General features: G+C 39.2%; 1 protein-coding gene across 1 annotated transcript; it reads left to right on the top strand.

Moving 5' to 3' along the window:
• Positions 1–1522: 1522 nt before the first annotated feature.
• On the top strand, positions 1523–10139 carry LOC119790735 (tubulin monoglycylase TTLL3-like). The gene is made up of 10 exons (XM_038296441.1): positions 1523–1664; positions 2605–2693; positions 2785–2932; positions 3003–3058; positions 3170–3292; positions 3391–3505; positions 3637–3700; positions 6043–6309; positions 9825–9993; positions 10077–10139. Exons 1-10 carry the CDS (start codon positions 1586–1588, stop codon positions 10137–10139), a joined length of 1173 nt encoding a protein of 390 aa, XP_038152369.1. The 5' UTR covers positions 1523–1585.
• Positions 10140–16021: the final 5882 nt, after the last annotated feature.

Consider the following 16021-nt stretch of genomic DNA (forward strand, 5'->3'; position numbering starts at 1 on the left):
ATATGATATAGATAATATTAAAGCAGTTACCAAGCTTTGTGTGCTACAATACATTACAATGGTGGTTCTTCTTTATGCTTTTTGAAAATATAACTTGTTTGTCCAAAAATGTTCATGTTAATTTTTCCTAATCAGAAACAATAAACTTGACCAAATGATTCTATAAACACCTCTATGATGTTCCTAGGCATCAACTATAAAGGGGGTTGCCATAGTAAAAGTAAACAAGTTTAAACTCCAGCACAAGAAGTTCAGTTAAAGCTGTTCAGTTCAACACAACTTTCAGGTTGTCATCATATCTGATGACACCTGGTCTTCTGCTCTTGGGCTGGTCAACTCATCCTCGCTTTGTGCTCGGCACCGGTTGATCCAGTTTAAGGTGGTACATCTTGCCCATATTTCTAAGGCTAAGCTGTCATCTATGTACCCTACAGTCAGCCCACTGTGCATCAGATGTAATCTTACAGAGGCCTCTCTTTACCATATGTTCTTCTCATGTCCTCTATTAAGCAACTACTGGAAGGCAGTTTTCAATACATTATCTTGCACATTTAACACCAAATTGGAACCAAATCCAGTTGCAGCCCTGTTTGGGGTTCTTGAGGGTGGAGCTGTTTCAAGTGCTACTAGAAAATATTCTATAGCCTTTGCTTTACTTTTGGCACGTTGTGCCTTAAGTACAACGTGCCTTAATCTTAGGCAGGTCCTGAATGTTGTGGAGTGATCATATTTTGGCAGTGACGGGTTGGGTGATGGGGAAGGGGTTATTTTGTTTGTTTTATTGTATTATATTTTTGTGCTTCACTACTTGACTTGTTCTATTGTAGTTGTCATGCTACTTTCTCTATTTGTGAAGCTTATATTTCCTTTACTTTAACAAACTTGTATGAGCAACTTGTTCAATTGACTTCTATAAGCCTACCTTGCAACATCTTATAACTGTGCTCTGCTTTTTGTTTATGTAAAACTCAATAAAAAATATCTTGAGTAAAAAAAAACAAAAAAAACTTCACATCGCATTCCCCCCTGATGTCATTTATGTTGAGTTGCAATAAATGCAAAACTCTCTGCAGGTTCTTGTCTTTGTCGTCCACTCTATTCAGCTGGCTTGTGAAACACACGGCGAGAAGGTGGGGGCTGGGTGGTGAGGGTTACGGGTGCGAGAAACGCAAAAGTAACGCAATAGTTAAGTAAGTAGTTACTTTTATTGTGAAGTAACTCAGTTAGTAACTCAGTTACTTTTTGGGAGAAGTAACTAGTAACTATAACTAATTACTTTTTCAAAGTAACGTGCCCAACACTGCCTTTATATGGTGCTGAATGATATCTTTCAGGTGGAGCCGAGCCGTCTCCTACAAAGTAACTTGATCCACTTAATGCTGTGATGCACAAGGATATAGGGACTTATAAACTACCCCCGCTGTCAGAGGCAGCTTAAAACTTATAAATATTTGTTAAACAGTCACAGACATGTGTTTTCTTTTAGTTGAGCACAACCTGCTCTCTGTTTCTATGCCAAAGGTGTAAGAGGGTGGACCTAACGCAATTTAAGAAGTTTCCTTTGGGAATAAGGGTTGCTGTCAGCATGGAGGCCACCGGCTCTGACAAGGCTATAATCCTGAAAAAGAAGAAACGGGAGGATGCTATCAAACACTGTGCATCACGTAAGTCAACAGTTTTAATTAAAAAAAATTAAAATGTTTTTATGTGATGTGACTATTGTGGTCACGCTTGTGTCTAGAGTTCAGTTTTACAATGATCAAATAGGTTTCTCCTCACACTCAACCTTGCAAAATATTAATACCCTTTAATCTATTTCATAAGCTTTAATTTATTTTATAGGGATTTTATTGGGAGATACATCGACGCAAACTATTCAGTTTGTCGCTCGGAGGGCTTAAAGTTCCATGATTTTTCGGAAGATTTTCTAGAAATAAAACAGCCTAGTCTATTATTTTGACACTGTTAAATTTAGTATAAGCATTGCACATCCTCCTGAGGACATCAACCTGAGGTAAAACAAAGTGGTGGCAGCATTATGCAATGGGAAATGGGTGCTTTGCTTCAGCAGTCAGGAAGCTAGTCAGAGAAGATGTTTGGACTATATACCTGGCAAAGCTGGTTAGAGGCTGCAAAATACTTGAGATCAGGGTAGAGGTTCAACTCCCTGTAGGACAGAAGGCTTCAGCAAAAGTTCAGCTTTAAATTTAACTAAGAATGTGTGGTAAGATTATTTAAGTAAATAGATCAGTAGGGTTGGTAGAGACATCTACCAAAAGACTGCAGAATGCAAAGACATGCCACACTTTTAAGAATTCGTTATCATCTAAGCAATTATGCACTCCTCTGTTCTGAATAATCACATTAAATCTTGATTATAAAGTTTAAAGTTTCAGTTGTATAGTATTGCCATTTCTAACCTAAATTATAAAACTTTGATTTATTCTTCCACCTCTAACTAGTAAATTATAGATAAGAATTTCTGATCCAAATAATGTTGTGACATTTCTCGCATCTCTTTGAAAATAACCGTCTGTGTCCTCTAACCTGCTTTTGTACATCAGGACTTGGTAAAAATTGTTTGTTTATATGATTGTGTGTCAGGAAAATTCCCTGAGGTCAGAGCTGAGTTACCTGAACTTAACACAGACAGACTGAAGATGGCCAGGATTTTGGTTGGCAAAGCCATTGAGGTGGGCTGCAATTTCTCTATGCTGTCTAATTAGGACCAAAACTCTGATTGCTCCCAGAGGGAAACAATGTCTTATGATTTTGCTGTGTCAGACGAAGAAGATATTCTCCATCGAAGGTCCATATCCTGTCATTAGGGCAGCTCTGAGGGCAAGGGGCTGGATTGAACGATGCACGGATGCTTCTAAGCAACAGGCCCAGAAGCGTCACAGCAGTGGAACCAGCGCCTTGAAATATAACGGTGAGCTTAAAGCATCTGCTAGGGCCAACATTTTATAGATGATTTCTTGAATGTTGATTCTTCCTCATAGACACCTTAGAGGATGCTGAGAAAGAACCAAATCCAGATCAACTGCACAATCTCATGGTAACTGCAACATCAGTTTCTTTTGTGAACCATCAAAGTAGCAAAGCTCTTCGTATTTAAAGCCCAGTGGCCCTTCCCATCCCCTTTTATACCTGTTCATTATTATTTTAGTCTCGCCTTGTGAAGAATGACATGGTTAATTTCTATTGGACCACAGTGAGAATCAACCCAAAAAGCTTGCAGATAAACCAAATCATCAATCATTTCGCTAATGCAGGCACTTTTACCACTAAAGTAAGTTTGCAATAGCTTCTCAGCTTTTATCAGAAAAAAGACATTTCTTACATGCACCCTTCTCATTCACCCCCTATCACCTTCCTGCACACTAACAGGTGGGCTTGTGTGTGAACTTAAGAAACCTTCACTGGTTTGACACAGCTGACCCAGCCACCTTCCTCCCTCGGTGTTACATCCTTACAGAGGAGGATGAAAGGCAGGCATTCATTGGTCAGATATTTTCTTCTTTTTTTTGCATTCTTCAACACATCAACAGTGTATTTTTGTCCTCCCTTGTTCCATTTAGGCCAGATTTGTTAGAAGTAGAACTTTCCCTTGTCCTCTTGATTTTTCCACCTTAGCTGTTGATGTCTGCTGCTCCTTCACTGTTAACCTAGACCTCTTGGAAAAATGTACCACATGTTCGTAACATAGAATATCAGAGAAATACAAAGGATATGTGAATTCTTTACCAACCCCCTCACCCTGGTGACTATCAGGCATCACAGGAACACAGTGACGACTCAGCTTCTTAGTTAACACACGAACTGGAAAATGTTGTGTTGAGTTATAGTTCTAGCGATTGTACAGTTTTCCCTCTTGCTGTTTGATTTATTCTATTATGCTTAATCCGTTGTTTTGAAAACACTTTAGAGATGTGAGCACATTGGATTTGGGGACAGCCAATATTTTCCTTCTCCTCATCTTAGAATAGACTTTCTTTACATTTTCCCCTGCCCACACACAGAGGAAAAGATTTACACAAATTCTGAATTTTCTACACTACCGTTCAGAAGTTGGGGGTCACATTGAAATGTCCTTATTTTTGAAGGAAAAGCACTGTCCTTTTCAAAGTAAATAACTTTCAGCTAGTCTTAACTTTAAAGAAATACACTCTATACATTGCTAATGTAGTAAATGACTATTCTAGCTGCCAATGTCTGGATTTTGGTGCAGTATCTACATAGGTGTATAGAGGCCCATTTCCAGCAACTATCACTCCAGTGTTCTTATGGTACAATGTGTTTGCTCATTGGCTCAGAAGGCTAACTGATTATTAGAAAACTCTTGTGCAATCATGTTCACACATCTGAAAACAAATTAGCTCGTTAGAGAAGCTACAAAACTGACTTTCCTTTGAGCAGATTAAGTTTCTGGAGCATCACATTTGTGGGGTCTAAATGGCCAGAAAAAGAGAACTTTAATCTGAAACTCGACAATGTATTCTTGTTCTTAGAAATGAAGGCTATTCCATGCGAGAAATTGCTAAGAAATTGAAGAAACAGACGCCTCACAGGTCCCCAACTGGCATCTTCATTAAATAGTATCTGCAAAACACCAGTGTCAACATCTACAGTGAAGAGGCGGCTGTGGGATTCTGGGCTTCAGGGAAGAGTGGCAAAGAAAAAGCAATATCTAGGACTGACCAATAACAGAAAAATATTAAGATGAACAAAAGAACACAGACATTGGACAGAGGAAGACTGAAAAAAAGTGTTGTGGACGGATTAATCCAAGTTTGAGGTGTTTGGATCACAAAGAAGAACGTTTGTGAGACGCAGAACAAATGAAAAGATGCTGGAAGAATGCCAGATGCCATCTGTTAAGCATGGTGGAGGTAATGTGATGGTCTGGGGTTGCTTTGATGCTGGTAAGGTGGGAGATTTGTACAGGGTAAAAGGGAATTCTGAATAAGGAAGGCTATCACTCCATTTTGCAACGCCATGCCATACCCGGTGGACAGCGCTCGATTGGAGCCAATTTCATCCTACAACAGGACAATGACCCTAAACACACCTCCAAATTGTGCAAGCACTATTTACAGCAGAAGCAGGAAGCTGGTATTCTATCAGTTATGGAGTGGCCAGCACAGTCACCAGATCTTAACCCCATTGAGCTGTTGTTGGGAGCAGCCTGACCATATGGTACGCAAGAAGTGCCCATCCAATCCAACTTGTGGGAGCTGCTTCTGGAAGCGTGGGGTGCAATTTCTCCAGATTACCTCAACAAATTAACAGCTAGAATGCCAAAGGTGCTGCAAATGGAGGATTCTTTGACGAAAGAAAAGTTTGATGTAAAAAAAAAATCTTATTTCAAATACAAATCATTATTTCTAACCTTGTCAATGTCACAAATGAAAACACAAAATTGTTTGGGTGACCCCAAACTTTTGAACGGTAGTGTACAATCTTATTACATCTGCATTGCTGTATTCTGCACCTGTTTTCCCGTCAGTCTAAACAAGGCAGATGTAGAGGCGAATGAAGAAAAACATAATTTTCCCACAGTGTAGCGACAGGTCTCTATGATCCTTTGGGTACAGTGTCTTTACCTGCTAATTCTCAGGAGCAAACCCATTTACAATGGAGAGTTTGATGGTTTCACACAACCCAGCAGACTGAAAGGAAAAGTATTCAACCCTTTAACTGAATCCTTTCATAAGATAAATGGAGGAGTTCATATTGTCTTGGGTTTAATATAGTCTAATATAGTTTAATATAGTTTTATAGTTTAATATTGGGACTTTGTTGCGTATTTGTACATCATGTTGTATCCCCTAAACAACATCAGAGTTTTGATTCAATCTTGTTTTTGAGACGTTAGTTCTTTTCATAGAGTCTAAGAATAAAACTTTTTACAGACCTCGAACTTTAAAAATGTACTGTTCACCCAACTTAATGAGTTTTCCCTATTGGGTCATGTACACCCTTTAATTTTATCTTGGCCCCCTTTTTATTATTTTTTTTTGCATTTTTTGTATTCTGCAGCTCGGTGCACTTATGCAATAACTCCATCCAGTGTCACTTGAGGCCCTCTCATCAACGGCATTGGAAAATTCCAGCACACAACATGTGGTTGGATGACCAGCTTAAAGCCTTCCTGGCTGAGCAGGGGACGGAAGCCCTCTGGGAGGCTGTTGCTGTCCCAGGAATGAAGAAAAACATTATCCACACATTACAGACAGTACAGGATCAGATAGGGTCACGCAAAAACACGTTTGAGCTGTATGGTGCTGATTTTATGTTAGGTATGATGCAAAGACTAACAAAAGCTGTAGCATTTCTGCTAAGATACATGCTGTTAGACCTCATTCTCCTGTAAATGACATACACCACTTAGTTTCTCTTGGTTTTATCCCAGACACAATGTATGATAATATCAGTTAGGCATAACATCATGACCTCACAGGAACAGAAGGGATGGTTAGACATCACAACACTAAAGTTTCTTCCAAAATGGGGCGTCAGTGGTAATGTCTATTAAAGTAGCAATAACTCTGACTTAGACATCTTTAATTGTCGTACATTATTAATACTCTTTATGTACTTTTGTTGTCTGTTTTGGTAGCTATACTAACTTTAATCACACATGATAGCAGTGTTGTGCCTGAACGCGTTCATTGAACGAAAGTTCATGAACTCGTTCATATTTTGGGCGAACGTGAACTGAACGTACTGTATTACTGCCTGATGAACGTTATTGTGAACTCGTTCATTCTGGTGTCTGTGAACGGCACGCTCTCTCAGTTCAACTCCGTTCAATAGGTTGCCAAATTTCTATAGAGTCCTCCAGGCGAAACCCTGGCTAAATCACACCGTAAACAGGCCTTAATATGTAGCGGGAAAAACACCCAATCTGGCAACACCAGCTACCAGTGTCGTAGCCTACAGCCGCGTGAGTCATCAAAACAAAATGCAGCGTGGAAGCCACAGCAGCATGGAGGCGACAAAGCAGCAGTATGATCACTTAGAACAGTTTTATGACCAGGTGGTCGGTGAGGATGATGGCAATAATCTTACATTTCTCTGCAAACTTTGCCCGCCGGCTTTCAGTAAAAAAATCCGCACTTCAGTAACCTTAAATTCCTACCTCAGCCTGGTCCCTCAGTTTGTGTTAGTAAAATGTTGTTGAGGGTTTTACTATTCATGTAACTTGTTTGTTAAACCTGCCTGGTATAATTTTCCAGCATTCCTTTTTAGTATGTACTGAAATGGAATTTCAAATTGAAAAAAAATATTAAAATTTAAAAAATATTTGCACCTTAAAGACTACTTTCCTGTTTTTCTTTTAATAATTCCTCATAAAAAAAGACTATTCAAGCAGCACATTTTTCCTGATGTTTTTGAGAATATACTGTAAGGGAGAAAGCTGCAGCTGCTACTAGTGTGAAGTGAATGGACAGCAACAAAGCGTTAAAGCAACAATGGGGAAATGCTGTCCCCTCAATGCTAATGTAAATCCTGGTTGGATAAGGATTCAAAACTGGATATGAAGATGAAATCTGACGCACAGTTTCAGTGTTACAACTGATCAAATAATTGCTGTCTGTGGTTCTACAGTAGGCTATGGTGTAATTGAGCAATATATGAAAAAAAAAAAAAAAAGAACTGAACTAGTTCATTTTTTTGGAACTGTGAACTTAGTTCAAAATTTTGAATTATGAACTATGAACTGAACTAGTTCATTTTAAAATGTGTGAACTGAACTTTGAACTAGTTCACGTAGAAAGAGAACTTTCCCAACACTGCATGATAGTATCACTGCTGCCACCTTCTGGTTTAGAGAAGAACTGCCTTTTCCAAAGGTGGCGAATGGGCTACTATGTGCCTAATGCTATGTTCACACCAGACGCAGCAAGAGCAACAAAATCGCGTCTGCTGCTTAATTTTTGCTGCTTGTACCAGGTAGTTCTGACGCGCAGCCGAAACAGCTTTGTTGCTCTCGCTGCGCGGTGCAAAAGTGGGTGTGACGCACGTTGGGCGGAGCTACTCTATCCTTTCTTTGCCTTGCAGCTATATTTGCTGTGATCAGTGGGAATAAAGTAGTTTTAATATGTTTTTAAGTGAGAAAATACACCTGAAAACTTAATCAGTGCAGTCAGTTCATTCAGATTATCATCCTGCCTTCTAATATTATTTCTGTCGGAGCTGCTCAGACCCCCACATACCGGCGGTGCGCCTACAGTAGGAATCCATTCAACAGCAGCCTCTGGCCGGATCGCCCCCTCGCAGTTTACCGCGGCGGCTGGTAGGAGGTTTTCATCTAAATAATCCAAACTGCAGGCACTGGGATAACAAAAGCGAACATATTCTGTCGGCAGGTTTCAGCATTTTAAGTTAATTTAGGCTTTAATAAACTGTTTCAGAGGAGTGCTCACAGCGCTCTGTCATCAGCGATGTGTCTCTCTCCCTGCCAGCTCCCAGATCAGCTCCTCTGATTGGTTGACGCGGTGCGTCGAGCAGCAAAAGTTAAATTTTTCCATCTCGAGCAGCAGCACGTTTGCGGCGCGTCACGCGTGTCAGATGCTTAAACGCTCCAGACGCGCTGCTTCAGCTGCTCAGACGCGCTGCGCCTGCTGCTCAAAACGCGCCGCGGGACCTTTTGCTGCGCCTTGACGCGCGTCAACCATTGACTTTGCATGTAAACTCGCTGCTTATGCTGCTTATGCTGCTACTGCTGCGTCCGGTGAGAACGTAGCATAACTCCACTACTTCTTAAACCTCAGCCAGCTCCTTTGTTTCCTATTTTTTCATCATTGCACAGATTGATTGATCCAGGTGTGTCTGCCCTCAGTCTGGCCAGACACTGCTGGATTAACTAGAGTACCAAGTGATTTCTATTTAATTTTTTACACTCTTTTTATATTGAATGTTGTATTTTTTATCTTTAATGGCATCTTGCTTTAACTCTGCCCTTTGCATTCTATATAAGCTACTGGTATCAGAATTTCCCTGAAGGAGTAATACCAAAGGATAAATAAATTTGAGTCTAAGTCTGAGCTGGCAGAAGTTCAGAAGGTAGTGGAGTACGGCATATACCCTATTAACCAAAAGGGAACAGCAAATGTCCTGGTACAGGTGGCCACAGAGTGCCAATGATTGGCTAGCAATGGCCATGCCACCACTAGATCCTCACCTGCGATTGGCCAATTCAATCAGATGAAAGCTGTTTTAACAGTATCACTTCCACCTCTTCTTGACGGCAATAAAGAGTTCGGTACTGCTGGTGTGAAGTCAGCTTTATTAAAATTCTTCTTATAATTTCTTTTCCACTGACACCAAAACCACCGTCGAACTAAAATACAACATAAACTTAAATGAGATGGTTTCATGAGTACAAAATGACATAAAAAATTATATAAATACATATAAACATACCTCGCTGGCTGACCCTTCCTTTTGAGGTAGAAATGAGAAATAAAGGACCTTTTAAACTAAAATTTCTCTGTAAAACTTCTTGCAAATGTCATGCCTTCATGCTGTGTGCATCTTTTTCTTCTAGTTTTTCAGCGAACATGCTAGATTCCACTTCCTAAAGAGGCCTTTCAAAATAAGACTCATAATAACAAAAAATTTGCATAATACAAAATAAAACATGTAAACCAAAAAATATGGCAGTAAAAAACAGTAACTTCAATTTTAAGGCACATTGTCATTATGGTCACTGATTGGTGTACATATATAAGAGCTGTATTTGCATGAAAAACCTACACATTCAAATTTCCACACTAAACATAAAAAATGTTGCTAATATGTTTCTCAGATCTTAGGCTGAACCCATGGTTAATAGAAATCAACAGTAGCCCAACAATGGCGCCCTCAACCTCTGTGACTGCCCAGCTCTGTGCTGCTGTGCAGGAGGACACATTACGAGTGGTTCTGGACTGGAGAGTTGATTGTTCTGCAAACACAGGAGACTTTGAACTCATATATAGGCAGGTATGGATCAGGTCAAGCTATATGCTTAATCAGCTATGTTTGTCGTGTTCAAAGTTCTTCCACATGCAACTGTTCATCTCCAGGCAGCAGTAGATGTCCCTCCTTATTTGGGAGCCAACCTGATTGTTGAGGGCTTTGCTGTATAACACTTGCCCTCTTCCTCTACTGAGGCCAGCTTCAAAATTGGGGGGTCCAGGCAAAGTGAAGGAGTCTACAGTGGAGAAACTTCCCCCTTTGCCAAAAGTGGTCCTAAATAGAGCAGAGAGCATGACCAAATGCAGCAAAGCGATTATATGTCCCACTCTTCCTTCTGAATCAAGTGTGCACAAACCAGTTCATAACATCAAAGTTAAACGCCTATGACAGTTTCTTCTACTGGTAGAGGCTCTCATGCTGGGCATTGGAAGAGATGTGCAGACGTATCTAATATTCAACCACTGAGAGCAGAGAAACTGATTCAGGTTTTTTGCCTCAGGAGGTGACTCTTCCCAAACAGCTCAGGAAAGCAGTCGACCTCATTATTGCCAAGAAAATTTAAAAATAAAGGCATTTTATGTAAAGAACAAACAAATTCTTCTTTGCAATACTTGAGAGTATTACTGCTGCCACCATCTTATTAGAGAGGGGGAAATGGTAGGGGTGGCCACGGTAGTGATGGGTCGGGCAACACCGATGCGTCGGCGCATGTGTCGGTCTCATAGAGCGAAACCTGTGTCGACGTGTGTATCGCTACGGAAAAGTCACGTGACCGAAACAGTTCCTGTATCGGTCACGTGACCGATGTTTCGAACTGATTGACAAGCCTTTATAAGGAAGCGCATCTGCCAAAACAATCTTGCGTGTTTTGCGAATATAAAATTAATAAAAAATTATGGAGCTTCCTCAAGCAAAAAGAAAGGCTTCTGCCGTGTGGGACCACTTTGATGTCATTTCGGAAAATAAGGTATTTGTTTTAATTTCCTTGTTTCATCCTGTTCCTCTCAGAGTTTCCACTTGATTTTCTGAGTAGAAATTCATTTCAAAGTGACCTTTAGTTTACTGTTCGTGTTATTTTCTACAGGGTAAATGTCGCAATTGCTCAACAGAGCTTGCATATTTAAATAACAGCACCTCCTCAATGCTGAGGCATTACAGGGCCAAGCATGAGAGTGAAATCTATGACACAACCATGATGAACTCAGGTATTTTACAACTTACTGACTTTGTTTTATTGATAATTCTGAATAATTTACACTTTCTCATTTTTAACCATCAAGCTTCCAGGAAGCAGATGCTTGATGAGGCTGTGCTTAATTTCATTGTAAAGGACTGCAAGCCCCTCGCTGTTGTGGAGAATGAAGGGTTCAGGGAGCTGGTTCAGCTCCTTGAGCCCTCATATGTTTTGCCAACCAGAAAGGTTTGTGTGGAAATTATCTAAAGTGGTAGTTTATTCATCAATTTTATTTTAAATATATTGATTTTCTTCTGGTTTGACTTGGTGTGGTTTTCAGACCATCAAACAACTGTTGGCCAAAAAGTACGAGGAGGAACGGGAACGGGTGAAAATGGAAGTACAGCAGGCTGCGGACAGAATGTGCCTCAATAGTTGGAAGCTCAAATGAGCCCCAGCCGGGAACATCTTCACAACAGCTGTCTGCCCCCACTTCAGGCATGATATTGAGCATCATTTCTTTGTTGTTTGTAAATCATGTACTAAAATACTTTTTTTTTTTTTTTTTTTTTTTTTTTTAAGATGACCTTTGGGAACATTTTGATCTCGAAGTGGGGAGGCAGACCAAAAGTGCCACAGCTGATGCCATTCTTGAGGTGCAGAGATACATGGCAGAGGGCAATATTGCGAGGTCCCAGGATCCTCTTGTATATTGGAAAAACCAAAAGGCCTGGCCTTAAAATTTTTGTGCACTCCAGCTTCATCTGTGCCGTGTGAGCGGGTGTTTTCCACAGCTGGAGAACTAATATCAAAAAAGCGCAACAGACTGAATTTCAAAACGTTGCAACAACTTATTTTTTTGAATAAAAAATTGTAAAAAAAAAATACCAGTGAACAAGCATCTTCATTTACTACATGTTTACTTAGAGATTATTACATTATGATGCAGGTTCTCATTATTCATTGACTGTGTCTAAAATATCAAATATGTTTTAATAATAATACAATGCATTATACAATGAATTGCATCATATTATTGTATATAATAGGTCATCAAATCAGTGTCAGTTAACTCTGTCAACTAGGTTGCCTGTAGGGATTTTTAATGTCCACCAGGTGTCAGTATTCAGTGACACAGTATCGACACAGTATCAATACAGTTTGGTAATGTGTCGAAACGTTTCATGACGCCTCATCAACCCATCACTAGGCCACGGGTGGCAAATGATTGGCTAAGGGTGGCCATGGCCCCCCCTGGCCCCCCATCTAGCTCCGCCCCTGCGGTGACCTGGAGAATAAATAACCAATGGCTATGTACATTTTTAATGGATATTTAAAAATAGCATCAACATCAGAGATGTGCAAAATGACAGCAGCTTGTTAATTTAACCAACTAAGGTTTATATCATTACATTGGCTTTTATTTGCTCATGCTCCCGGTGGTTGTTACCTTTATTCCAGTCTGTATTCTCATGAGGGTTCACCTTACAATAAAAATAAAAGAACAAAAATTAAAAAGAAACCGTTTTAAAAAGTTCTGTATTTATTCTTTTCCTGCTTTGTGTTTCAACTATTAGTAGTAAACAGGAAAAAGAACGTCGAGAATATCGGCTTCTCAAATTAAAATATGGCTCAATAAAATTAGGCTCGCTGCACGCCAGGTGTACGAGCGGTTGGTGCGAAGCGGAGAAAAGGCGGTTGACTTGGGCTCTGTTCGAAAACCTAGGACGCATCCTTAGAAGACCGGATTCGAAGGCCGATTACGTCATAGCGCGGCGCCGAGGTCTGGTCGGATTCCAAGAGTCCTCGTTATGCGGCCTTAAAATGCGTCCTTCTTTTTGCCCGATTTGAAGGACGGGTCTGATGTATCCTCGGTATTCTTGGATATCCCAGGATTCATTGCGAGACCAAGCAAGCTGTGATCAGAGTAAAGGTTACTTGGCGCCGAACAGTGGTGAAAATTGGAAGTTCAGTTTAATATAATACAAGTCATTTAATAGTTCCGTCTGAGATTAATGAAAAATAGTTGTTTTAATGGTTATTGAGTGAGATATGTGGCGGTAATGTTTGGTTTATCTAAAGGTTTTATCTGTTACTGTGTAAATGGGTTTGGCTGGAATTTAAGGACAGATTCTAATATATCTGCAGGGTGGGGACTATAAATCTGATAGGATTTTTATCTTTTTATTGCTGTTTTGCACAATATGCTTAATTTCGTATTTTTTGTTGTTGAATATTAGAGATTTTGCAGATATATTTTTTATAGAATAGAATAGAAAATCTCTTTATTGTCCCACAATGGGCAGATTTACAGCAGCAGAAAGATTATTGAAAATGGTCACACAAATGTGGACCTTAGAAAAATGTATAAGAATTACATAATAGGGAAGAGTTAAAATATAAACAATACAATACTGTAAAGTGTTTTAACAATATAAAACTGGAGAATAAATAACCAATATGCAGCTGTGGACATTTTTACAGTAATGGATATTTGAAAATAGCAGCAACATCAGAGATGTGCAGAATGACAGCAGCAGGTTATTTAACTGACTAAGGTTTTTTATCATTACATTTGATTTTATTTGTTCCTGCTCCCGGTGGTTGGAACCTTTATTCCACTCTGGATTCTTGTGAGTGTAGTCTTTGTTCACTTCACAATAACAAAGAAATAAACAGTTTTGAAAACTTCTGTATTCATTATCTTCCTGCTTTGTGTGTCAACGTTTACGGTTGCTAAGCAACAGAGCACAGCGGTCAAACCCGCCGAAGGGTAGACCTGGTCGAATTCACAGCCTAAACTCTTCCGGTCTCCTTATTTTCAAGGACTTCGAAGGATCCAGTCTAGGTAGTCCTTGGAGGACACGTCCTAGGTTTTCGAAGAGAGCCCTAAACTGGTTTGTGACTGGATCGGGATGACAACAAAGTCAGATGGGGGTGGTGAGGATGATATGGATTTTGATGAGTGGACATCGGTAGGAAGAGGAAGAGGTAGAGGGAAGGCGAAGGTTCTGAAAGAGGATAGAGTAATTGGTAGCCAGAACAATAAACGAAGTTTGGAAGAGTACAGCTCTGATGAAGAAAACAGAGCAGTCAGGAAGAAAGTAACAAACGAAGAATTTAAGGTAATTCTTAAATTCAGGAACGAAGATATAAATGTTAACCTGAGCCCGATTCAAGTTTCAAGGGAAATAAAAAAGAAACTAGGGGAAGTGGAATTTGTTAAAACATTACGAGATGGAAACATGTTGATAAAATGCAAATCTGAAGATCAAAAGAATAAATGCATGCAGATTGACAACATTTGCAAAAAAGTTGTTAGTGAGAAACTAATTGTTGGAGAAAATAGAGTATCACGTGGTGTTATCACTCGTATTCCGCTGGAGGAGGATTTAGAAAGACTCAAAAAGAATATACAGGGGGGAGAAGTTCGGAGATTGAAAAGATTGCAAAAGCATGTAAATGGAGAAAAAATAGAGAGAACGATTCTTTTGGAGTTTCAAGGAGAAGTCCTTCCTGATAAGATTCAAATTGGATTTATGAGTTTTTCTGTAAGACCATATGTCCCTCCCCCTTTGCGCTGTTTTAAATGCCAAAGGTATGGTCATATCGCAGCAGTATGCAAAGGGAAACAAAGATGTGCCAGATGTGGAGGAGATCATCGATGAATGTGGAGTTGATGTACAGATGAAATGCTGTAACTGTGGGGGTCAGCATAATGTAGCATATGGAGGTTGTGAGGCAAGGAAAAAGGCAGCAGAAATTCAACAGCTGAGAACAATTAAAAACATCACTTATGCAGAGGCAGCAAAAAGTGTTCAGAAGAGAACGGTTCAGAAAAGTCAACAAGTAATGTCTAGCACAAGTGCTGACCCTAGCCAAACTTCAAAATCTGGAATGGAGATCACAATGGATAAATTAATATTATTCATGGCATATGTAATCAACTGCACTGATCAAGTAAAACAGAAAACAGAAAAAATAAAAATTATAGTGAAAGGTGCAGAAAAAATTTTGGCCGTGAAGGATTTATCTTGGGAACTAATAAATAAAAGGCTTGAAATGGATGGAAAACAAGGTGGAGGAAAAATTCAATGATTATCTTACAATGGAATGCAAGAAGTCTAATAGCAAATGGTCAAGAATTGAAAGGATATATAAACTGTTTGGAAATTAAACCAGATATTATTTGTGTTCAGGAAACATGGCTTAGACCAGAACTAGATTTTGTGATTTCGGGATATGATAGCATTAGAAGGGATAGGGAGAAAGAAAGTGGAGGAGGTTGTATAATATTTGTTAAGCAAGGGATTCAGTACAGGTTTGTAGATAAAGGATCATCTTTAGAATGGGTATCTGTAGAAATTTGGATTAACAAAGAAAATATTAGGATAATAAACTTTTATAATCCCTGTAAAAAACTGAGTTTGGATGAAATAGAGGAAATGTTTAAAAATCTAGGAAAAAGTCTAATCTGTTGTGGAGATTTTAATGCTTTTAGCACTGTATGGGGTCATAAAAATGATGAAAACGGAGAAGTGGTAGAACAAATAATGAATAAGAAACAATTGGTCTGTATTAATAATGGAGAAGGGACAAGAATTGATATTAGAAATGGAAATGAATCAGCGCTAGATCTAACTCTAACGAATTTTGCTGGGATTAGTAATTGGAAAGTTTTAAAAGAATCAACATTAGGAAGTGATCATTATCCTATTGTTATTGAAATCGGTTTAGAAATAGAGAAAGTTGTTAATAGAAATATAGAAAAAATGAATTTTAAAAATGTTGATTGGGAAAAATATAAAATAATAAGTGATGAAAAAAATGCTAAAGGTTAATTTAAATTTGGATATAGATAGTGTAAAGTCTTCTATC

The sequence above is a fragment of the Cyprinodon tularosa genome, unplaced genomic scaffold, assembly GCF_016077235.1.
Source record: "Cyprinodon tularosa strain WSP-4 unplaced genomic scaffold, ASM1607723v1 ctg11, whole genome shotgun sequence".
NCBI classification, from domain to species: domain Eukaryota; kingdom Metazoa; phylum Chordata; class Actinopteri; order Cyprinodontiformes; family Cyprinodontidae; genus Cyprinodon; species Cyprinodon tularosa.

Bases quoted from the DNA above. Each gene is read 5' to 3' on its own strand.
- LOC119790735 (XM_038296441.1), top strand. From the start codon at position 1,586: ATGGAGGCCACCGGCTCTGACAAGGCTATAATCCTGAAAAAGAAGAAA. The intron at 3,701-6,042 runs GTAACATAGAAT...TGTATTCTGCAG, and splicing joins GAAAAATGTACCACATGTTC to CTCGGTGCACTTATGCAATA. The intron at 9,994-10,076 runs GTATGGATCAGG...GTTCATCTCCAG, and splicing joins TTGAACTCATATATAGGCAG to GCAGCAGTAGATGTCCCTCC.